Raw genomic sequence first — 22735 nt, 5'->3', positions numbered from 1 at the left:
AAAGTCATGTCAGCCAGTACAGAAAACAATTTTACATAAGATTAAATTCTGATAATGATGAAAACAACAAAACCATTAGCAAACTCAAAGCAGAAAGGAGCTCCCTTAATCTGGTGGAGGGTGTACGTCCCAAACCTTTAGTACATAATATGCTGGGTGCTGGGCCGCCAGAAGGGTCCCTTTCAGAATGGGGACCAAGGCAAGGGTGCTTGCTGGTCACTGCTGCTCTGTGATGTTGCATTAGAGGGCCTGGCCAGTGCGGCAGGACAAGGGAAAGACATTTTAAACTACTATAGTAATTGGGAAGAATAAAACATATAATTATTTACAGGTGATATGGTTATAGATTATTTTTTACCGCCTGTGTAGGCAAGCACCTGGTAGAATTACTGGTAGGAATTTAATGGAGAAAACTAGATACGGCATTGAGGAAAGCATTTCTAACGAAGTGCTCTGTGGGATGCAGATAGAGGACCGGCGCAGGCGGCAGGTGTGGCCCGGGACCCCGGAGGCCCGCCCTGCCACCGGACATGCTGGCCGCACGTGCGTCACGCGTTTCCAGGAGAATCGTGTTGGGGCCACGTGGTGGCTCAGAGGCAGGAAGCGTCTTCGGTTCTCAGCTCCCTGCAGAATTCCCACATCGCCTAAAGGATCCGCGTTCACACCCAGTCATAACCTTTGACAGCGTCAGTCGCCCTGACCTGTTGGATCGTGGGTGGGACTCCATCCTGCTTGATTCCCAGAAGCATCTAGCAGGCCGCTGCACAATGGTGGTTTTGGTAGCATGTGTCCCACACGTCAGAATAGTCACTGGACCCATGACCTCTTAGGTGACATGCCGTCCGTTAGCAGAGCAGCTCTGTCACTTTCCCTTCGCCTGTCCCTTCTGACGGTGGTGCCGAGCAGTCCGTTTCCCCTTCTCATGCTGGTGGGTGCACAGCGGAGCTTGTCTCTCCCTCTGCCCGGCTGCGCCCTGGTCTCAAATCCTCGGGAACTCCCCTTTGGTGCCGCCACTGATAGTAGACGGTGAGCACGTGTATCGGATGGAGAAAGTGCACCCGGCACACTTTAAAGCGGCCCGGTAGCCCCGTCAACGGATGTGACTCCCGTAACTGTCACCGTCGGCTGCTCTGGCTTCTGTAGAGAGAGCTTTGATCCTGTTAACAGACAGCTTATAAGAAGTGTAGCGTGTCCCTCTCTTTCCTCTTACAGAGTTGTGCCTAGTGATGAAAAGTATATCTTCATAAACATTTGTGTCAAGATTTCCTGCAGGAAAGCTACAAAATGTTAACTGTAGCAACGAACAAAAGCCAGCCTGTGCCATCTTGTGTTTAGACGGCTGGCCTCGCTCCCACTGAGCACTGGGCCACTCGCCGTCGGGCGCCGTGACGTGTGTGCCAACCCTGGTGCTCCGGTCTCTGGATGCTGTGGGATGCTGTCAGGTTCCCTGACTGTCCACTCTCTGGTCTTGTAGACAAGGGTCACCGAGCGGATTGTCGGACTGTATGCTCTCTTTTTTCCTAGAAGAATGTCACCGAGCAGGAGCACAAGCAGTCTCTGCAGCTCACCTTCCAGTCGCTCTGCACATATTTCAGGTGTGTTTGTAACTCTTTTCACTCGTCTGCTATTCCAAGTCTTTGCGGTTCTCTGTAGCCGTCCCCTCACTCTGCCCAGCTGGGTTTCTAGAGTGAGACCCCGCAAGCCACGGGAGGGCCCCAACCAGCAGTGGGGTGGTGATGTTCTGAAGAGCTTCCTCCACGGCCCAGTCTTGTGAGACTGTTGAGAGCAGAACCCACCGAGGGTCTCTTTAAGTGCTTCACTTTCTTTTTTTGATCATTTTTTATGTCTTTATTTTATTTTGGGTGAGACAGATAGTGAGCAGGAGGGACAGGGAGAGAGGGAGACACAGAATCAGGCTTCAGGCTCTGAGCTGTCAGCACAGTGCCCGAAGCAGGGCTCGAACCCACAGACTGTGAGATCGTGACCTGAGCCAAAGTACCTAACCAACTGAGCCCCCCAGGCGCCCCTTAGCGCTTCAGTTTCTAAGTGGTTTGAAGACAAATAGCCCAAAGGAGTTTGGGGTCCTGGGGTCAAGTCTGAGAAGGCAGCAGCACAGAACGGGGTTGAGCACAGGGAGTGTGCTGGGGGGCAGGACTTGGCTGCTGAAGGCCCAGTGTGTGCTCCCGGAGTGTTCCCGGAGGTGTGGGCTCTGGAAAGAGGGAGGGAGCCAATGGTCCCAGCTCCTGCCTGCAAGTCAGGGGACGTGTGTTTGGACTCAGCATCGGGTGGTGGAGGAGCCTGGGAGGCCGCGGGTGGGGACATTTGAAGACACGGATATTTGGCCTTGGTGGTCAGGTTGGCCATCACGAGATTAGGTGTATTTCCTGCTGGTTGTCAAGGTGATTTATGCATCAGATTTGCTTCTCAGAATCTCTTCTGAGGACTTGAGGATTCTCGGGCCTGTGCCTCTCAAGGACATGGGGACAGACAGTGGCGCGGACCCCGCTGGGACGGGGGCCTTTTCCTGACCCGGGCTCCTCACACCCATAGAAGTTACACCAAGACGAAAGCCTGAAAATGCCCTTCCTGAAACAAGGTATCGTGACCCATTTGTGTCCTTTCAGTGACAAGGATCCAGGTGGCCTTCTGCTCTTGCCCGAGAAAGGCGACGTGGCTGACATGAACAGCAGCGAAGTGCTGGCGGTCACGAGTGTTCTCCTGTCCGTCGCTGCTCGAGAGGTAACTGGTGGCCACTGCGCTTCCGTCCCCTGTGCCAGGAGGCGCCTGTGATCCGGGGTCGCGGCGCCTCCCCCATCAGCCTCGGTCACAGTGTGCACGTAGCCTGTCCCCGTGGCGCACAAACGGCTCCTGATCACCTGCTGCTGCTGCTGCGAGGGACGCTTGCCTGTGCCATGGCCGTCAGCAGGCAGTGAAAGTGGGGCTGTGCTTGTCAAGGCCTCCTCCTCTGAGGAGGAAGGGGTTCTGCTGTGCCCCCTGGGGTGCACGTCGGAGAGCCCAGCCCCGAGCGTGTGTCTGTGGTGTGAGCTGTGGAACTTTAGCTTTGTCTTTTTCCTGTAAGGTTACTTAGCCAACCCACAGGCTAATTAGGTCTGAAAAGATAGACTATTTTTTCTCCAATAATGATATTTTCAAATTTTTACTTAATTTTTTTTTTTTAACACAAAGGATTCTGTTTCTCAAGCCATAGTCCATGTGTCAGCTCGGTCAGCTTCATCTGGTGAATTAGATCAGAAATTCGGGTTTCCGGGCCCCCCAGCAGGCTCCTGGTTTCGAGCCTCTAGGGACAGGATTCAGAATCTGCATTAGACCAGGGACCACTGGGACTCTGACACGACCGAGCCCCTGTGACGAGCGGACCTAGAATTGCTCTCTAGACTAAAGGTGACCAGGGCAGCTGCGACCGTGGGACAGGCCGGACCACATCCTTGGGGTGTTTAATGACGGCCACCCCATGATAACTTGTGTTTTGTGGCTGAACCTCAGGGTCTTTGGGTCTCCTTCGTTTTCTTTGGTTGGTGCTTTCCTGTGGTTGATGCTTCATTCATTCCTGGCTGCTTTGCTCTTAGGGACAGAGCTTGGGCTGTGCTGGCCTGTCATTTGCCAGGGTCCCCCTGCAGCAGGCTCGGTGCTGACCTGGCGTCGCTTGAAGTGCAGGGATGTCGGTAACGTGCTGGCCGCGGAGCCTCGCCTGTTCTCGGTCAGTGCCTGGCTGCTGCCGCCACACGGATGTTCCGTTTGGCTGTGTCCTGCTTTCTCTCTCGTTTCCAGACTCTTCGGCCCCTCTCTTTAGTCTTCCTTAAAAGTCCTACCCCAGTCTGCTGCTTGTCCACGCTTGCTGTGCCTCCTAGCCTGCCTCATGCTCATCTGTCGTGCTTTCTGCCACTTCCACCCTTGTGCATGTGCTAACGGCCAGTGCTGAGATGGGCAGAGGCAGGTATTTGAAGTGGAGAATGATCGTGGGTAGACTTGGAACATGCTGACTTTGTGGCCCTGGCAGGACTTGAGCTGTCGGGAGCTCCTGGACACTCAGGAGCTGAGTCCGTGCTGGAAATTCCACAGCCGTTGACCAAGAGCTGAGAGTTGAAGCCGTGACTGTGGTGCCCCCACTTCACCTGTGGGCTGTGACCCCCTCCCTTGTGGGCGTCTTGAGGAGCAGCTCCCTAGACAGGGCAGCGAGGGGAGGGGGAGGAGGAAGCGGTGGCAGAAGAGGTCCCGGGAGACAGGAGCCCAGGGAAGAGAGTTCCAAGGACCGTGGTCGGAGAGCGGCTGACGTTAAGGTTAAGTGATGAGGCCTTGCTCTCTGGGCGTTGGCCGACGCCTCCGGGGGAAAGGTGACTTGGGATGACGGAGCTCACGTGCGAAAGAGGACATACCGACAGGCAGTTTAAAGAACCACCTGTCCATTTTGAGAACTGAAACAGCACTGGTAGTTTTGAGGTCCCCTGCCCACCCACACGCCCTTCCAGGGCGCCGCCGCCGCCTTGGCGGAGGGGCCAGCCTTCTGAGGTGTATGTGGATCATCCTCTGGCTTTTCAGACACAGCCGCCTGTCTACCGGGCGTCAGCGGCAGCAGTCCCCTGCCCCGCACGCGGCCTTCTGGGACGGGCTGTTTTCCCTCAGTGGTGTTTGGAGACTCGTCCATGCCGGCCTGTGTGCTGCGGTTACTTGTCACTGGGACACAACGTTCCCCCTAGGACTCGGCCGTGATTTGTTTATTTATACATTTCACGTTGCAGGGGTAGTCTGGTCGTTCCCCGACTGGGGCAATGATGCGGAAATTGTGGTAGGAACACATCTTGGGGTCCTTCTGTGCCAGGGTTTATCCCTAGAGGTCACGTGGCTCTTCAGAGAGCCTCTGGAGAAGGACGCTGCTGGCTACAGGGCGTGGAGGGTGAAGAATAACGTGGGGGAAGGGCCAGGGGAAGGAGCCAGCGAGAAGGGGGTTTGCAGATGTGAGAGAGAGGAGGTAACGGGTGGCATGAGGCCTGTGAGGGGCAGAGGGGAGGACACACGCCATAAAAACCGCTTGTAAAGGCTCTGAAAGCGCAGAGGACCTGTCCTAATGCCCTTTTTCCTGCCCAGCTGCGAAAAGCTGAAAGCTCTCTCTCAGCTCTTGCCCGTTTCCCCAGAAGTTTTTGCCAGCGGCGCCTGCGCTCCGAGAATGCCGAGCCTGTGCTCTGTGAAGACCGGCCTGTAAACACGGGTGTCTGTCTCCCCCTCGCAGTGTGAGCTGCTGGTGCTCGGTGGGGCCCACGGGGAGGCCGGCTCTGCGCTCTCCTCCCTGTTCTGGGCCGTGCAAGGCAGCCTGCTGTCCTGGTGCTACCTGCAGCTGCGGAGCGCGGAGCGCGCGGCCCGGGAGCTCGCCGCGGGCCTCGTCGACCAGTGTGAGTGTCGCTCCCTGCCGTCGCGCAGCCGCGGGAAGAGAGGTCGTGGGTGTTGGCTCTCGTCTTTAGTGCCTCGCGTGGGGTACCCGTATGCCGTGCTTTCCTTTGTTACAGGTTATGTCTGTCTCTGGGTTGTTTTTTCTTCTTAAAATAGAACTCTATAGTGTGTCCTTTTGCCCAGAATTTTCTGCTGAAGGTGGTAGTATGCATAAGTGGTTTTTAAAAAATATATGTATTTTTTTACATTTACTCATTTTTGAGAGAGAGCACAAGCGGGGAGTGGGGTGGGGGGACTTGGAGAGAGGGAGACGCAGAATCAGAAGCAGCTCCAGCTCCAAGCTGTCAGCACAGAGCCCGTCGCGGGGCTTGAACTCACAAACCGTGAGATCACAACCTGAGCCGAAGTCGGACGCTCAGTCGACTGAGCCCCCCCCCCCGCCCCCCGCCCCACACCCCTGCCCCAGTATCTTTATCGTGGGGCTGGGTCATCTCACAGCCGAAACATTGCTCCTGTGTGTGCAGCTCTCTTCAGTAGAGTCTGTCGTCTCCGTTTTGATCAAGTTCTCCAAAAAAGAAAATCTTGAACTTTAGAATCTAAAGTATATGTGAGCCCTGCACTGAAGATCCTCACACTCACGTCCTGTAAGCTCACACGGAATCACATGACACCCAGCAGGCTCTGAGAACTGCGCGTGCCGAAGCTTCGGCTCCCTCGCGTTTGGTCTCAGCAGCGTGACCCCACGCTGGTGCTGTGGAGTCGGGGGGCCCGTGCGCCGCGGGAGAGGCTGCGCGGCAGCGGGTCGGTCGGTCAGTACCCGTCCCTCACACGAGCGCTGTCGCCGCCTCATCCCAAAGTCGCAAAGACAAAAAAAAAAACCACTCACTCAAGAAGTGATCGTTCCCTCAGATTTGCACTTTTCCTTCCCAGAGGAAAGTGTAGGGGTCTCGTGGCCTTTGTGACGTAGAGTCCTCATACAGCGTCTGCAGCCCTCTCCAGCTCTGTCCTTGATGACGACCCAGCACGTGGCGTTTCACCGTGTACGATATTAATTACTGTCTTTATGTTCTGGCAGATGTGGGACAGTTTCTGGCGAGCTTGAGAGTGATTTTGGAGTCCCTTTTGTCACAGTATAGTGGGAAAACCCTTGTGGAAAAATTATGTAATTCAGTGTTTTCGATGGCAGCTCGTCAACTGGTAAGCCACGGTGACGGCCTTTGTGAGGCAGGAGGGCGTGGTGGCCCGGGCAGCGTCTGCGGCGGGCGTTCAGTGCTCCGTTGATCTCCCTCCTAGGTCATCTTTCTCCTGGACTTCTGCACCCTGGACGTCTCGCACTGCGTGCTCCTGAGAGAGCTCAGCGCGCTCCCAGAACTGTTGAGGCAGCTGTGCGGCGGCCCCGAAGCCGGGCCGAGTACGGTGACTCAGGTGAGCCCTCCGTGTCCCCTCCGGAGAGTGACCTGGCACTGCTGAAGGAGGCCTACGTCATACACGTCCACACTAACAGATTGCCCCTGGAAGGTCCCCCCCCCACCCCAAGTTCCATCGCCGGGTCGCTAACAACGCTACAGGGCACTGAGCAGGGTGCGCAGCCGGAGCCCCAGGGTCACCGTGGGCCCGTGTGGTGGTGTGTGTCCCCGTCCAGGCCGCCTGCCCTGAGCGCCGGTGCAGCAGCACTCTCTGTGTCTGGACGGGAGGTGACGGACACTCTCTGTCTCGCTTGTTCGTTCGTATAGCTCGATGGGGAAGGTTGGCCACAGGAGCGTCCTGTGGTGTTACACACGTGGACAAAGGAGTCTGCACACAACTATGAGAACAACTGCCACGAGGTGTCCGTGTTTGTGAGCCCAGGCGCAACCTGTTTTGAGGTGGAGTTTGATGAGCGGTGTGAGACTGAGAAGCGGTAAGACATTCGCGTTCTTCGCCCAAGCGGCAGCGGTTAGCGTAGGCGAGGACAGGCAACAGCAGCGCTGCCTTCACAGGTACGACTACCTGGAATTCACCGACGCTAGAGGCGGGAAGACCCGCTATGACACCAGAGTTGGCACCGACAAGTGGCCCAAGGTGAGTGGTGCTCCCAGAAGGAGGTGCCTTGCACGCTTCTGCACCAAGCCTCCGCCTTTGCCAACCTTGTGGGGGAGGGAGGTTGGGTCGTGAAGGGAAGCATTTATTACACTCTTGTAAAAGGAAGGGCTTATGTCGGAGTTCACAAATGACGTCTGGTCCCCTATTCTATAGATGAAGTTATCTTGGAACACAGCCCCGCCCGTTGGCTCACTTGTTTCTAGCTGCGTTGGCGCTGCAGTGCAGAGTTGAGTGGTCGCAACAGAGACCACACAGCCCCAGAGGTCTAATAATTTACTGGGTGGCTCTTCACAGGAAACTTGCCAACCCCCGGTCTGTGTCACGTTGTTCGGTGTGAATGGGGAGTTGTGATCCTTAGCACAAAAGGGCCCGTGGGTCCAGGAAGGCCCAGATCATGTGGGGAAAGCCATGCAGGCCCCACCATGGGGCCTGCATGGCCCCTGGGCGGGGTTTCCTCCCCACTATCTCTCGGGGTTCTGGGCAGGGAGGGAGCAGAGGGACACACAGGCTCCGTCTCTGGCTGAGCGGGTATTGGGCAGATGGGCGCCCGAGGTTTAGAGAACTGACTGGCCGTTTTCTGCCAACGCTGCTGGCTCACGAGGTGCGGTGGTGAATTCTCTGTTCCGGTCACTGCGTTGTGTATTTCTCCTTCAGTCACCCTGGGGGGCCGTGGTGAGATAGAATGGCGAGTTTTAGATTTAGATTTAATACAGGCCAGTTTTAGATTTAGATTTTTTGAGTCTTGAAGAACATGCTTGTTACTGAAGTGGCGCCTTCTCATGGCTTTTGTGTTTCTCTCTAGAAAGTGACCTTCAAGGCTGGCCCACGGCTCCAGTTCCTCTTTCACTCTGACAGCAGTAACAACGAATGGGGCTACAAGTTCACCGTCACGGCCTACGGCCTGCCCGACGTGGCCGTGTCCTGGGCGTCGGATTTACAGCTGCTGGTCTCCCGGCTGCTGGGACGCCTCGCTGCCCAGTGCATGGCACTCAAGTCTACGCACCGTGAGTCCGAGGGGGAGGGCCAGGTGGTGCCCTGTCGCGGGGCGGGACGGAGGTATCCACAGGGCGCCCTCTCGGGGCCTCTACACCAAACCGGAATCCGGTGCCCGCTGGACGCTGTTTCCATAGTTTCCTGAAGCGGTGTTTGGAGCCTGTCATGGAGGCCGCTGGGGATGCCCTTGCTGGAGGGCACGTGGGGCACCGGGCTGGTGCGCAGCGGCATCGCCGTGTTTTCGTTCGCATTAGTGAAATCTGGAAGGCAGAAGTAGAATAAATTAACTCTATATCCTTTACCCACGTGAGTCTTTATGTTAAACATGGGAACGTAGGTTTAAAGTGCTTTTTTAACTTAGTTACTAAATTCATCAAAGAATAAAACTTCCTCTTGCATTTAATTTTTTTTTATGTTTCGAGTTTTTCTGATTTAAAAGCAAAATAGAGAAACTGCGTAATGGGAAAATCAAGGAGAAGAGCTACTTCTAGTGCAGGGAGAAATATTATTACCATTTTAACATATCTCCACCCAGTCTTTTTTCTACATCTATTCATAAGCACACATGGGTGTGTATTTCTTACTTTTATTTTACAAACTGAGGTTTACGCATCCTGAGCATTTCCCGTCACTAAACACCTGTGCCCGGTGTCCGGCACTGCCCCGGAGCTGAGGCTGTCGCACAGAACGGCTTCACGGCGGGATGTTTATCAAGTGCCGAGGTCGTGTTCCGGTGACTTGACGTGCCGCCTTCGAGCACCTAAGTGGTGAAAAGCCCCTTTCAGGCAGTTGACGGACTCTCTGTGTCGCCGGGAGAACAGAGCTCTCATGAGCCATCTTCTCTTTCCAGAGTTAGGGGGCGACCTAGCCGTGCCCCCGGCAACAATGGCGGCAGTCCTGAGCTCCCCGCTGTGGAAACCGGTCTTCCGGCATCAGCTGCGTCCGGAGCTGGGATTAGCAGCGAGCTGGCCCACTCCCCCGCACCAGGATAGGAAGGAGGTATTTGCTCTTCTGGCATCTTTGTACCTGCGTGGCGTCCGCTCGCTGACGGTCACTGCTTTGAAAGATGAACGTGTGTTTGCACACCCCCACCCCCACCCCGCTCCCAGCTGGCAGCCCCTCGGAGCAGGGGCCTCCCCTGGTTCACCTGGTGTCCGCGCTGCGTGCTCGGGGACTGGCGGGTGCTGGGCGCTCAGGCACGGCCAGGGAGTGACCCCAGCCAAGCGGACTGCATGCTCAGCAGGGCTCTGTGGGTGGAGCTGCTGAACGAGCTGGCAGAGTCTGCTTCCGGCACCTGCTGAGTCGGACAGAGTGAGCGGTTTGTGCCGCACTCGCTCTTGCCTGTGAACAGTGGCGCTCATGGGGTTTCGTCATCCCCTTTCTGCCTCCCTGCCCTGTGTCTGCTCTACCTCTTGTCCCTCCCGCCCCCCAAGTCACTTGGGGGCCAGCTGAGGGACCAGGGCCTCTCCCCCACCCCGTCCTCTCTCTGTAGATGTGGCTTTTTAGCCACAGCATCATCTTAGCATTCCTTGTCATCCCACTGCCAAGCACCAGTAATGGCTCCTGCTGCCCACAGGGTGAGGTTGAGCTCCTCGGAGTGACAGTTGAGGCTCTGTCCCGTCTCCTTTTCACCTAGAGTCTCTGCCCTTTCCCGTCCCTCCCCTCCCCATCCCTGGGTGAGACTCCAGGCCAGGTCGGTCTCCCCGCTGACTCTTAACCGCAGCTCAGTCTCCAGGGTCCGACCCAAAGCCCGTGCCCTCCCGAGGGCTCATCTTTATGACGTCAGCGGCCCGGGGGCTCCATCCTGTGCGCCCTCAGCATCTGTCGGTTTCCCCAGAACGCCCCCGCTTCACCCTTCCCGGCCCAGTGGGCGCTCGCGGAACCGTTCCCCTCGCGCCGCTGTGCTCACGGGATGCGTGCTGTTGTCATTCCAGGTCACGTGCGTCTCCGAGGACCCCTGCTGCCGTCTTCTTCTTGAGTTTGTTCAGGCAGACCCTGCCCAGAGCTCCTGTGGGCCACTGTCAGAACTGTGCAAGGGACTCATACAGGCATGTAGAAAACAGGCCCCAAAGACAGATAGAGTTGCTGGTTCCACTATTGATCAAGCTGTGAACGCCACCTTTGCCGCTCTGGTGTGTCGTACTCCAGACTTATATGAGAAGCTGCAGAAATATGGTAACTTATACTACAGGGACTCTTTATCATCCGAAGGCCAGTTGCTAAGTTTTAAGAAAGCTATGTTAAGTGGAGATTTTAAAATACTTTCAAATACGAACATGTTTCTACAACTGTAGACTTCCTTTTGTTCCGTCCTGTTCTGCCGACCAAGAGACTCGTGACCCGTTCATAGTCAGTGGGTTGTCATGCATGGCAAGTAGCCTTGAGTTTACTAATCAACAGGTCACTTCTTTGTCCACAAACCTCATGGGAAACTGCCCACAAGCGTGACGGGAGGAAACCCGGACTCAGCTTTAGTCTCGGGCAGAACTGTAAACGTGGGGTCTGGTAGCTCTGACGTTCCGGGAAATGCCGGTGATGCCCTGACCCGCTGAGGTCACTGAGTGTGCTGAGAACCAGGGGCGGGGACGTAGGTGTCCTCTCTTACCTGCAGACAGAGCTTCTGTGGCGTCATCCCTGCTCACGAGCCTGTGCTCGCGGTGTGTGCAGCCTGCAGGCTCACAGCAGTCCCTGTCCCCATCATCTCTCAGGGCAAGACCTCCCCTCCTCCCCCTAAAGACGGCACAGGGTGTCCTCGAGCACCTCCGGGGCACACATGAAATGAGCGGGCCATTGACTGCTGCAGTCACTACGATTGCCGTGAGGATCACTGCTACCTTTTTGCCCAGTTGTTTGGAACTCACATTGCAGAGTTTATTTACTGATTTCTAAAACGTCTCAGTGAATCCTTCCTCCTTCAGTTCTTAACAATTTCCTTGAAGAAGCTGCTCAAATAGGGGCGCCTGGGTGGCTCAGTTCGTTGAGTGTCCAACCTCAGCTCAGGTCATGATCTCACGGTTTGTGGGTTCGAGCCCCGCATCAGGCTCTGTGCTGACAGCTCAGAGCCTGGAGCCTGCTTCAGATTCTGTGTCTCCCTCTCTCTTTGGCCCTCCCCTGTTCACACTCTGTCTCTCTCCATCTTTCAAAAATAAATAAAATGTAAAAAAAAATTTTTTTTAAAGCTGCTCAATTAAAATCTACATGGAGGTACGAACGATTTATGAAAACAGCCATCCTATGGAAGAGTATGTCTCTCCTAGGGGATGGGGATGTGTCCTGTCAGGTTTTGAAACAAAAATCCAATGTATGTTTTCATAATCAAATTATGGTAAGAGAGCCGGACGGTCTGAGTAGATGGACAGAAACCTTAGGAGTCAAAAGCTAAGAAACAGGAGCGCCTGTCTGGTTTGTCAGTAGGGCCTGCAACTCTTAATACCGAAGTCGTGAGTGCAAGCCCCACATTGGGAGTGAGTCCACTTAAACTAAAAATTAAAACAACAACACAAAGAACAACCCTGAGAAACAAAGTTTTTGGCTGGTGGCCAGTTCCCCAGCTCATTTTCAGATCCCGTTCACATGATTTCAGGAGAGAAACACAGGCTGATGTGGGAACTAGAAACAGTGTGCTGAATACAGACTGTTTCCAGGGTACTGGCCACTTGGGCTTTGGAGGCGCCATTGGAGACGCTCAGTTCCTTGGGGGCTGTTCACGGGTCCTGGGGGACGGGCCACTTTAAGGGTGGCCTTGTCTAGCTCACTTGCTCGTCTTTGTCTAAAATTTGCTCAACCTTTTGCCGTCGAGGTGCACGGCTGGGGTTTCCATCTAGACGGTGCGCTCCATGAGGGCAGGGGCCACGTCTGTGGTCGCCAGCATCCTGTTCCAGGGCCTCGTATAGAGAGCCCAGCCAGCCCGCGTGTTCAGAAAACTGACCTTGTGTCACATGTCGGCTCCCCAGTGAGCTTCGTGCTGTTCTTGCACATCCTCCTCGGGTTTTTACAAGACCGGAAAGAAGCGGGCCTCGTAGGTCTTTATTTTAAACAAACAATTTTATTGTTATGTTTCTGGTTATGAGAATAATACGCACGCAGGAACTTACAAAGCATGGAAAATCTTAAAATGACAGTCCATTATATCTTACCACTTTAAGAACACTCTATTCACATTTTTCTGTGTATCTACCTGGCCGTTTTTCTAGGGGTATTGATGCAGCACATGTGTACATGTACACACACAGTGTTTTACATACGTGTGCTCTTTTTAAATAGTTTTGTTTAGATGGTTTCAAAACCAACCTTTTGCACTTAATTTATATTATACCATGAACCTTTTTCACATCAACAGTTATTTTTTACCCACATTTAGTACTCTATTTTACTTTTAATATTTTTGATATTTTACTTTCATATTTTTACTTTAAATATCTTACTCTGTTTAAGTGTGTCCATTTCAGACGTTGTTTGCTTGAAAAGAGTTAGTGTGAAGTAACACAGAGACCCATTCAGGGATTTGTGGTCCATCTGATCTTTATTACGCTTGAGCGTCTTACCGCCGCAGCGTGTGCGCCTTGGGAAAAGACTTCCTCTGTGTTAGGAGGTTAGAAACCAGCTTGTGCGTTGGGTCGCGGGAGTGACTTGAGCTAACTGAGTGCCCTCTCCTTGTCTCCTCTCCCCAGTAAAAAGTGGGGGCCACGCAGCCCTGAGCGAGGAGTTTGCACAGGTGTACTGCTTGGCAGATGGGATTCGCATATGGATGGTAAGATTCTCCTTGCGTGCGGTTGTCATGTATTTTGAGTTTTTCCCACCATGGTTTCTTGTAATTAAGGTGTAATAGCTCTCTTCTTAAGAATAGAACCTTAGGGTTTGTTTTTTTTTAAGAACTTAAGTTCAGTGACAATATGAAATGCTGTAAAATGATTTAGAACCTTGAATTCATAGCATGGTGAGTGCTGAGGATGTTCAGAGTAAACCGGGCCTGTGTGGGGAGCCCCCAACTCCTTTCTGTCACCCCAGAGGCCACTCCGGGCGGCCTTGCAGCCCAGGCAGGGGAGCATCGCAGCAGATACGGGGCGACCCCCGATGGCTTTTGGTTGGGGAGAGGCTGCTCTCCGAGGGGGCCCTTTACGCATAGTGGAAAAGTGGTTCTGTAGCATCGTTTGCGACGGCCATGAACCGGAGGAGCAAAATGTGTGCCAGTAGGAGGACGGACAGTGAGACTGTGTGTCACCACGCCCCCTCAGTGACACGCAGCGTGAGACAACCTCGCACGGCTGTCTCCGTGAGGGCGAGGGAGGCGGACTGCGTGGGTCAGCTTACACACGGAGGACGAGCAGAAGCCAGCAAGTCCGACAGGAATGTCTGAGCCCGCTCCGTCCGGCGGCCCCGATCCGTGTGTGCAGTGCAGCTACACAGATGTGCAGAAATGATGAACGTGCCACTAGGGATGGAGACGAACCGTGTATGTTATCATCGTCTGCATATTCAGTCATCTCAAAACACTGTGTGGTGATCCGGGGGAAGCCTTCACTCCTGGAGGGAGGACGGATCAGGACCCGGGGGCGCAGGAGACCGCCATGGGCCTCAGGTGCACACGGCAGCGGCCCAGCGGTGGAACGATTAGGCTTTGTGGCTGCTGTGAGTGGCGCGCAGCCGCGTGCTGGCCAGGACTGTTCCCGCATTCCGGCCTTGGTGACTTGCGGCCACTGGAAGCATTGACCGGACTGGTTCATCCTGGGATGTGCTGAGGATGAGAACATACGGGTCATCAGAGACATCTGGCTGGAGAGTTCAGTAAACGTGAAGGAATCTCACTGGCGCTTTGCAGAAACGTCAAAAGAGTGATGAGGATAGTTTCATACCATTGGAGATGTTTTTTAAGGTATGAGTGTACCCAGGAACAGAGAGGCCTGACCAGGATCCACAGTAATTAGAACGTACACACCAGATGGATGGATAGATGGAGACCAATGAGCAGACTCTCAGAAGAAGCTAAGACGTATTGTCCTCGGAACGGTGAGAGGAGGCCAGGGCGGCGTCGGCAGCGGTGTAAGAAAGCGTGTCTGACGTCCCCACAGACGGCCCAGCTGAAAGGGGTTGGCAATTGACGAGCACCAGGTGGACCAGGCTTCTGGTCCAGCACAGGACACTCTGCCAATAGCTGGGCAAGACGCCAGCCTCCTTTCCCAGACCGTGGTCTCTCAGGCAGCACAGGTGGCCTGCTGCCTGGGCTGTCCGCATCGTGGCTCACCCTGTGTCACCACCGTCCCCCGTGCAACAGGCTCGGCGTCACTTACAGGTGTCCCCTCACGCAGAGTAGAGGAGAGATCAGATTTTGGTCCAACTTCAGCAAACTGGGTGTGTAACCTAGCAAAACCCTTTGCTTTTCTAGACCTCCATTACTCTGTGCCCCTCAAGGTGCAGTGTTCAGTTTTCAAATAGGATCGGGGTACAGACCCGCTTCCAAACAAAGCATAGTTGAAAAGAAAGCAGTGTTGCATGTCTGCCTGTAGACAGGTCTATCTTTCAAAGCTCGGATTACTTCCAGGACAAACAAAAACAGCTCAGTCCTGTGTCCTCAACAGCTGGACAGTAACTGTTCCATCGTCCCGGATGCCAGTGCTGCTGTGGGGGGGGGGGGTTGCCTCTGCGGTGGCCATTCTGGTGGCTGGGCCCCAACAGTGTAATTCTGTGTCTCGAATTCTCCCCCCAGCTGGAGATGAAGCAGAAGTCCCTGAGGAGCCTGGGGAGTGAGGTGGAAGGCAGGCACGGGTCAGAGGCTGCCGAGCTGAACCCCGAGAGCCTGGGTGAGTGCACCCGCCGAACCTTCTGTCCACGCAGCCTAGGGAACCGGGGATCTGTCTTCTAGATGGTTTTAGATGAAGGTGTGTTGACCTAAGGAAAGTAACGCGGGAGCCACGTGTAGTTTCCAAGAATGGTCACAAAGAGAAAAACGTCAGAGAGGAGTTACTGTTTACTAATATGACCCAAATGGAGCATCCCGTTACTTCTCATAGGAGAGAGACGTCAGGTGCTTGAGCTGTGTCTTGTTAATGTGTTTAAGGTGTGCTCTCACTGACTAGTCAGTAGACTAAGGAACTGCCTGGTAATTTCTTAGTGGATCACGGTCAACCTAAAAACTCTTGGTACTTTAGGGGCCCTGGGGGGCTCAGTCTGTTAAGCATTCAACTTCAGCTCAGGTCATGATCTCACAGTTCGTGGGTTTGAGCCCCACATCGGGCTCTGTGCTGACAGGTCAGAGCCTGGAGCCTGCTTCGGATTCAGTGTCGCCCTCTCCCTCTGCCCCTCCCCTGCTCACGCTTTGTCTCTCAAAAATTAGTAAGTGTCAAAAAAAAAATTATTTTTTAAAGAAAACCTCTTACTCCTTGAGAGAAATGTGCTGAAGTGTTTAGATGAAATAGTGTGATGTGTGTGGTCTGCAGGGAAGTATCCGGGAGGGGCGGCCAGCGAGAGGACCCTGGCCTGGGGCTGGCGTCAAGGGTGCTCAGTGGGGTCCTCGTGCTCCTCTCTCTGCGTGTTAGAGAACGTCCACAGTAAAACCTCTTTTAAGTGCGAGGACAACGCTGGGGAGGTTCCGACTTGTGCAGTGAGACAGAGGGTTAGTTTCTCCGGTAGACGTGCGTCACCGTGGTAACTGAGGTATTTCTCGTCCTGAATTAGAGTTCACATGGATTATTTTCTCTCCAGAAGCAAGCAGTAAGTTTTGACTTTTTCACTACCTTCCTTGCTGTTTGCATTTAGCGAGAGAGTGTATCCAGAAGAGTCTCCTGTTACTAAGATTTTCGCCCGTGGGAGTGAGTCCAGAAGAAAGCTGTGACAAGTTGGTGACCGCAGATGACGTGGATCACCTGCAGCCACGCGACAAGCGCCCGAGGACGAGCTCTGTGGTGGAGGAGCGTTTCCAGGCCTCGCCGTCTCCCGGGGAAGCGGCCGTACCCGCCGCGAGGGACGAGGGTCCTGGCTCGGACACGCGGCCGCACCCGCCCCCCAGCAGCAGCCCCCCTGCCTCCGAGGAGCCGCCCGCCGCTGCCGCTGAGCCCCCATCGCCCTCCGCTCCCAGCCGGCGGCCCCCCTTCACCCGCGGGCGACTCCGGCTGCTCTCCTTCCGCTCGGTGGAGGAGGCCAGGCCGGCGCCCACGGTGAAGGAGAGGTACCCCCTGCTGAGGGAGGTCCTGGACTTCGTCAAGGACCAGTCCCTCTCCCATGAGAGGTGAGCGGGCCCGCCCTGCCGGCGCCTCCCCTTCTCCCGCTGTAGGCAGCTCAGAGGCTGGTCGGAGGCTTAAGGTTCATGGGAAGGCGAGCAAGTAACACGTGAAAGAGAGATTGAGATTTGTTCTAGAATGTTCAGTGAAAAATTGGGTGGCATTTTTTTCTTTTAAAGATGTACTTTGTCACTTTAGATTTGCACATTGCACTGTGTGAAAATTGTACCTCAGTAATGTTCTGCTGGGGTGAAAAGAAACATTTGTTGTAGTGGCTGTCATTTATAGATCTGTCTTTTTTAATTCCGGGAGAGACCTAGGGTTTGGTATTTTCGGGCAGAATTCGTGTCAGTGGGCCTACATCTCTGGAAGTATTGCATGTTTTAATTTCCTGTCCTAAGAATTTGAGCTTCGTGGCGCGGTCGAGATCTCAAAGCTCCTTCCCGATTACTGAAGCTGCCGGGCTGGGCTGTGGGGCCTCTGGGCCCTTGGTGTCAGCTGCTTCGTGCTGCTGCTGAGCAGGCACTGAACGTCGCAAGACAGGCACCGGTCCCCCTCCGGGGCGACCTTCCCGACGCCCTCACAGTGGTCTTCCGTGCCGTTAGCCTGGTGTCGGGACGCCCCTCGGCCCCCCTCGAGCCCTCTCGGAGCCCCTGACTCGAGTTCTGTGCTCAGTGTCGTGCAGGTTCTGTCCTGGAGGAGGGCCCAGGCGCGGAGTGTGCTCGAGGCGCTGAGGGTCACGCAGCACTGCGCGGAGGCCCTCGGGCGGCCTCACTGCTTCCAGCCGCCGTGCGTCCTCTTCCTGCTGGAGCTCCTGCGCTGCCAGAAGGACTTCACCAAGTAAGTCCGGGCGCGCAGGGCGACTGCACGGCAACCCCAGCCGCCGCCTTTAGCCAGTGACTAGTATTTCCGTGTGCGACACAAATTCGTGTTTTTGGGCAGTTCTCTCATCCTACTCAGAGATGGGTTCTATCCTTTCAGGAAGGAGATAGCAGATATATGTTTACTCCTGATGAGTGTATCAGCTCTCTTTGACCACACAGCGAGGACTGTATGCCCTCGTACCCATTCTCATCAGTCAGCTCCTGGAGGCCGTGAGCTAAACTTAATTTTAATTTACAGTAAGGACGTGAAGTATTTCACAAGGTCATTCTAATAGCTAGTCAGTAAGTATTTCCAGAGCATTGTCTATGCCAGGCACTGGTCTGGGTGACGTACGTCCTGCAGTGGACAAGGTGGACGAGATCTTGTTCTGATGGAACTTGGGATTTTATGGAGGAGAGACGGGCCCTAAAAGAAGTCCATCCATCCATCCATGGAGTCTGTCCGTCCCAGACAGTGAGATACCGTAGTCCCTGGGAGCTGTTGTAGTGTAGGTTGGGTGGTCATAGAGTGGGCTGAGAAGACGGCCTGTGGACCAAGACCTCAGGTTGAGCTCAGGGTGGAAAGCACTGAAGGCCGAAGGAACCGTGCCGAAGGTCCCCCAGGGCAGGGGCTTAGCCAGAGGAACGGAACGAAAGGCAGCGTGCCTGAGTGGGGGCGGATGGGAGGAGACCCTTCAGGAACTCAGGCAGGGCTCCGGGGATAGACATCTTTGCAGGACATGATTGAAGGTGTTTGGGTTTTGTACTGAGTTGCAGGTAGGAGACCCCCAGGGGACCCCCAAGCCTGGGAGGAGCCTACCGTAGTTTACGTTTGTGAAAGACCCTTCTGGCTGCTCCGTGGGAAGGCATCGGCAGAAGCAAAGCAGTCAGGAGACGGTGTGGCCGGCCCGGCAGGAGGTGCTCTAGGCCCGGAGATGGAGAGAAGGGGAAGACTCGGGGTCTGCTCTGGGGGCAGTGTTGTCGGGTCTCACTGCTGGATTGGGTCTGAGGGGAACAGAGAGAACCAGGAGGAAGGAGCTGATGGACCTTCTCTGCGGCCATTAGTGGATGGCGATGTACCTTCCTGACGGGGAGAGAATGGAAGGAACAGATTGGAGAGAAAACCAAAGTTGTTTGGTGTGTTAGGTTTGAGCTGCCTCTTTCACATCCAAATACAGATTTCCAGGCAGTAAAGGTAAGAGTCTGATGTTCTGCAAAGAAGCCAGGGCTAGGGACAGAGTCTGCATGCTCTCACCTTGTAGATGTTCAAGACAGAGGGCAGAGGGGGACAAGAACAGGCTCAGGACTGAGCGTGAAGGGCACCTCTGTGTTCCGAGCTCAGGCGGAGGAAGACAGCTCAGCTGAGGCGATCGGGAAGAAGTGGCCCTCCGGAGCCAGCACGGGGGGTGGTGGGGCCATAGAAGCCGAGAGAAGGATGGGTCATACGCTGATGTGGGAGGTTGTGTGAGAACACACTGGATCTGCTGCAGTCTCATCGGGGCCCTGGGGTCAGCAGCCCAGTCGCATTGGGTTGAGAGGGAAATGGGGCATGTAAAATGGAGGGAGAGATCACAGACAATCATTTCAAGACCTTTGGCCTCAAAGGGGAGCAGAGGAAAGGGACAGAAATGCAGGGAATATGGGATCAACAGAGAGTTTATAAGACGAGTCGGAGCCTTCCAAATGCTGGCGGGAGAGCGTCAGTCCCGAGGCCCACTTGACACACAGCAGGCGCGCCGTGTGACGGCGGGGGTCCGTTTTGCACAGAGCCCAGGAGGCCGTTTGTGGCTGCAGGGGGAGTTACAGCGTGGATGGAGGCACAGAGACCGGGGATGCCTGTGGGGTCTTTCTGTCTTTAAACACAGCAGCAGAGTCGTCCACTAAGCATGAAGGGCTGGGGGGAGCGGCGGCGGTGTCAGGACAGGCAGGAAGGTTTGTGACGCCCAGGGAGGAAGGCAGGCTGACTGCCCGACAGTTTTCAGTGCTTGTTCGAGACGTGCCCCTTCCAGCGATGCCGCGCTGTTTTGGCGCCCCCGCAGGGTTCTCGGGCCAGTGCGTTGGGGGAGGTGGTCTGCGGCCCAGCAAAGTGAGGCACAGGTGGCAGTGAGCATGAGGCGGTGTCCTGGGTCATCAGCTGAACAGGAAGGGCCTGGAGGAGTAGGGTCCTATGGTGTGTGGGGCTCCTCGGGGCTGCAGTCGCTGCTGTGGGGGTTGGGTGGCAGAGAGGCTGGGCAGGCTGCTCTCCGGTGAGGATCTCAGAGCTGATGCCATCACTGTGGTGACGAGGGTCCAGGTGGAACTGGTGAGGGCCTGGCTGAAGTGACAGATGCAGAGCACTTAACCCAGAACCCAACCCTCCGGGGGCAAGCGGTCGGGAGGGTTTATACAACAGAGAGAGAGAAACGACCGCCACCCCTCACTCCCGGCGGCCCTGCTCTGCCCCAACTCGCGGTGACCACATCTGCGCTCAGGCCTCTGGGCCGTTCGTGCAGGCGCTGCGACTTGGCTCTTCACGTAAGGACTCGTGATTATGAAGTAAGCGATGGTTTGGCCATTAAGTGATTGGTGTTTTCCTTTGTTTCTAGTTATTTTGGACACTTGGAGGGCTGTGGCGCAGATCTGCACAAAGAGATTCGAGACACTTACTACCAGTTTGTTCTATTTTTGGTCAAAGCAGTTAAAGGATTTAGCAGCATAAATGACAGGTACTGTATAACTCTACCATTTTTAGAGAAAGCATTCTTCATGTTTTCTCTGATTTTAAAAGAAATACACGTGGAGCGCCTGGGGGGCTCAGTCATTTAAGCAGCCGACTTCGGCTCAGGTCATGATCTCACAGTTCGTGAGTTCAAGCCCCGTGTCAGGCTCTGTGTTGACAGCTCAGAGCCTGGAGCCTGTTTTGGATTCTGTGTCTCCCTCTCCCTCCCTCCCTCTTTGTCACTCTCTCTCACTGACCCTCCTCCACTTGTGCTCTGTCTCTGTCTCTGTCTCTCTCTCTCTCAAAAGCAAATAAATGTAAAAAATTAAAAAAAACTAAAAGAAATACAAGTTCCGTGTTGAAAATATAGAAAAACATGAAGGTAAAAAACTTTGTAACCCCTGATGTCGCCATCTGGAGCTGACTGCTCGTGTAGCCTAGTGCCCCTTTGCCCCGGCCCTTTTTCCTGTGTGGCATGTAGTGTGTTCACAGCGGTGGTTCTTGTTCACGTAAGAACTTCCGATGCGTCATTTTCAGTTTCTGATGTATTAGGTGCAGTTTTAGGATTTGAGTACAGAGCCCTTCCCCAGGCGCCTCCACAACAGGGACTTTAGACAGAAATCTCAAGTCAAACGGACTCCTCCCCTTCTTTGCTGACGGACCGGGGCGAATTTGGGGCTGGCCCTCATTTTGCTGTTTATCGGGAGGTGATCTTCCCATCTCGGTCCCAGACCATAAAATGCCCCCTGAGGTGGGCCTGGCAGGGCAGAAGCCTCACGTCGTGCTTGCCTGCCCGGCACTTGCTGAGCTGAGCTGCGCTTCGAAGGGGCTTGTGTGGAGTGTGAGCAGTTTGGACACACCGGCCGCTCTCTCTGCTCCCCACCTGCAGGCACAGCGGGTGGTGACTTGCATCGTCTCCAGTCCCCACCCCACAGCCTGCACCTTCCTGTGCTCTCTAGGTCCCTGCTGCCTGCCTTGTCCTGTGTGCAGACAGCCCTGCTCCACTTTCTGGACATGGGCTGGGAACCCGGCGACCTCACTTTCTTTGTGGACATTCAGCTACCGGATCTCCTCATGAAAATGTCACAAGAGAATATCAGCGTCCACGACAGTGTGATCAGGTAAGAGTCCAGTCCCGCCTCCGCAGCTCCTGGAGCGCTTGTGAGTACCGGGGGCCGCAGCCAAGGGTCCCTCCGGTCGAGATCCGCCTCCTGTGTGGCCTCCTGGCTCCGGCACAGAGCGGCTGGGTGACCTCGGGCCGGTTCTAGGAGGCCGAGCTGCCTCAGTTTGCTCCTCCGCACGCCTGGAAATGATAAAGGTCCCACCTCCTAGGCTTATTGTGAAGGGTCGGTGAGCTCGGCCTCTCAAGGGTGAGAACAGGGGCCTGGAGCGTGGAAGTGTAGGAGCTGGTGGTGGTGGGATTGTGAACTTGGAGGACGAAGACCCTCCACATTTTTGGACACCCTGGTACCACTTGTTGATCAGAGAATCCTTTCCTTTATCTTTTGGTTACGTGCATGTGGACTTGTAGCCACTGTAACCTCTCGCATGTTATAAGGACTTAGGATATGAGAAAAAATAGTACGCGAATTTTCTTTCTGCTTGTAACGTGCGTGTCCAACTTGCTCAAGTCCACCTACCCATTGGCCGCGTGTGACCTGCAGCTTGAGGGGTCAGGCCCCGAGCTCTGTGCTGATGGCTCACAGCCTCAAGCCCGCTTCACATTCCGTGTCTCCCTCGCTCTCTGCCCTTCTTCCCTCACGCACATTCTGTCTCTCTCTGTCTCAAAAATAAATAAACATTAAAAAAAACTTTAGGCAACGAGGAAGCTGAAGAACGGGGGGCGGCGGGGGGGGGATGTGTGGTGGCATGGCCTTGGCACAGCTGCCGGGAGAGCCAGAGCCCCGGTGCCCTGCTGCCCTCTCATGCCTGTGCCCCCCGGGCTGTGCTGAGCAGGTCCTGATCTGACCAAAAACTTCCCTTTGGCTCCGGTGCCTGGCACAGAGTAGGGTCACCACGAATGGGTGTCAGGTGCACTTATGCCCTGAGGGCTCCCCTTTCAGGCTTTAGTTCCTCACCCACTGTCCTCTGCTCTTTTCTCATTTTTGCATCTCTCTCAACGATCTGGCACGTTCCGGGGCTGCTTCTGCTCGGAAGTTTGAAAATGCCCAGTCTGCTGCCCAGCGTGTGCTTGATTATTGGGAGAGGCATGCTTTTCTCTCTCTGTGTCCTTCTTGCAGCCAGTGGAGTGAAGAAGATGAGCTTGCTGATGCCAAGCAGAACTCAGAATGGATGGACGAGTGTCAGGATGGCATGTTTGAGGCCTGGTATGAAAAAATAGCCCAGGAAGACCCAGAGAAGCAGAGGAAAGTAAGACCTCTCAACTGGAGTAATCTGTATTGACTTGCTGGGAGTTTGGAGAGCAGAGTCTGCCTGGGGGTGTCAGCAGGCCAGCTCCTGAGGGTCCCAGTGGTAGTCGGAAC

The 22735-nt window shown here is 54.8% G+C and overlaps 1 protein-coding gene across 1 annotated transcript in view; it reads left to right on the top strand.

Moving 5' to 3' along the window:
• Positions 1-22735, top strand: part of ZZEF1 (zinc finger ZZ-type and EF-hand domain containing 1) — a 100399-nt gene that overhangs the window by 39334 nt on the left and 38330 nt on the right. Inside the window, exons 19-35 of the mRNA XM_029928749.1 lie at positions 1525-1595; positions 2625-2739; positions 5246-5405; positions 6479-6600; positions 6697-6828; positions 7137-7303; positions 7383-7464; positions 8288-8489; positions 9329-9477; positions 10413-10653; positions 13149-13228; positions 15182-15275; positions 16231-16699; positions 17367-17531; positions 20140-20259; positions 21212-21373; positions 22493-22622. Coding sequence (XP_029784609.1) covers positions 1525-1595; positions 2625-2739; positions 5246-5405; positions 6479-6600; positions 6697-6828; positions 7137-7303; positions 7383-7464; positions 8288-8489; positions 9329-9477; positions 10413-10653; positions 13149-13228; positions 15182-15275; positions 16231-16699; positions 17367-17531; positions 20140-20259; positions 21212-21373; positions 22493-22622 — 2661 coding nt within the window. The remainder of the gene's footprint in view (positions 1-1524; positions 1596-2624; positions 2740-5245; positions 5406-6478; positions 6601-6696; positions 6829-7136; positions 7304-7382; positions 7465-8287; positions 8490-9328; positions 9478-10412; positions 10654-13148; positions 13229-15181; positions 15276-16230; positions 16700-17366; positions 17532-20139; positions 20260-21211; positions 21374-22492; positions 22623-22735) is intronic.

Source organism: Suricata suricatta, chromosome 17 (genome assembly GCF_006229205.1).
Source record: "Suricata suricatta isolate VVHF042 chromosome 17, meerkat_22Aug2017_6uvM2_HiC, whole genome shotgun sequence".
Taxonomy (NCBI): Eukaryota; Metazoa; Chordata; class Mammalia; order Carnivora; family Herpestidae; genus Suricata; species Suricata suricatta.
The sequence above is the reverse complement of the archived record's forward strand: the minus strand, read 5'-3'. Positions and strand labels throughout refer to the sequence as shown.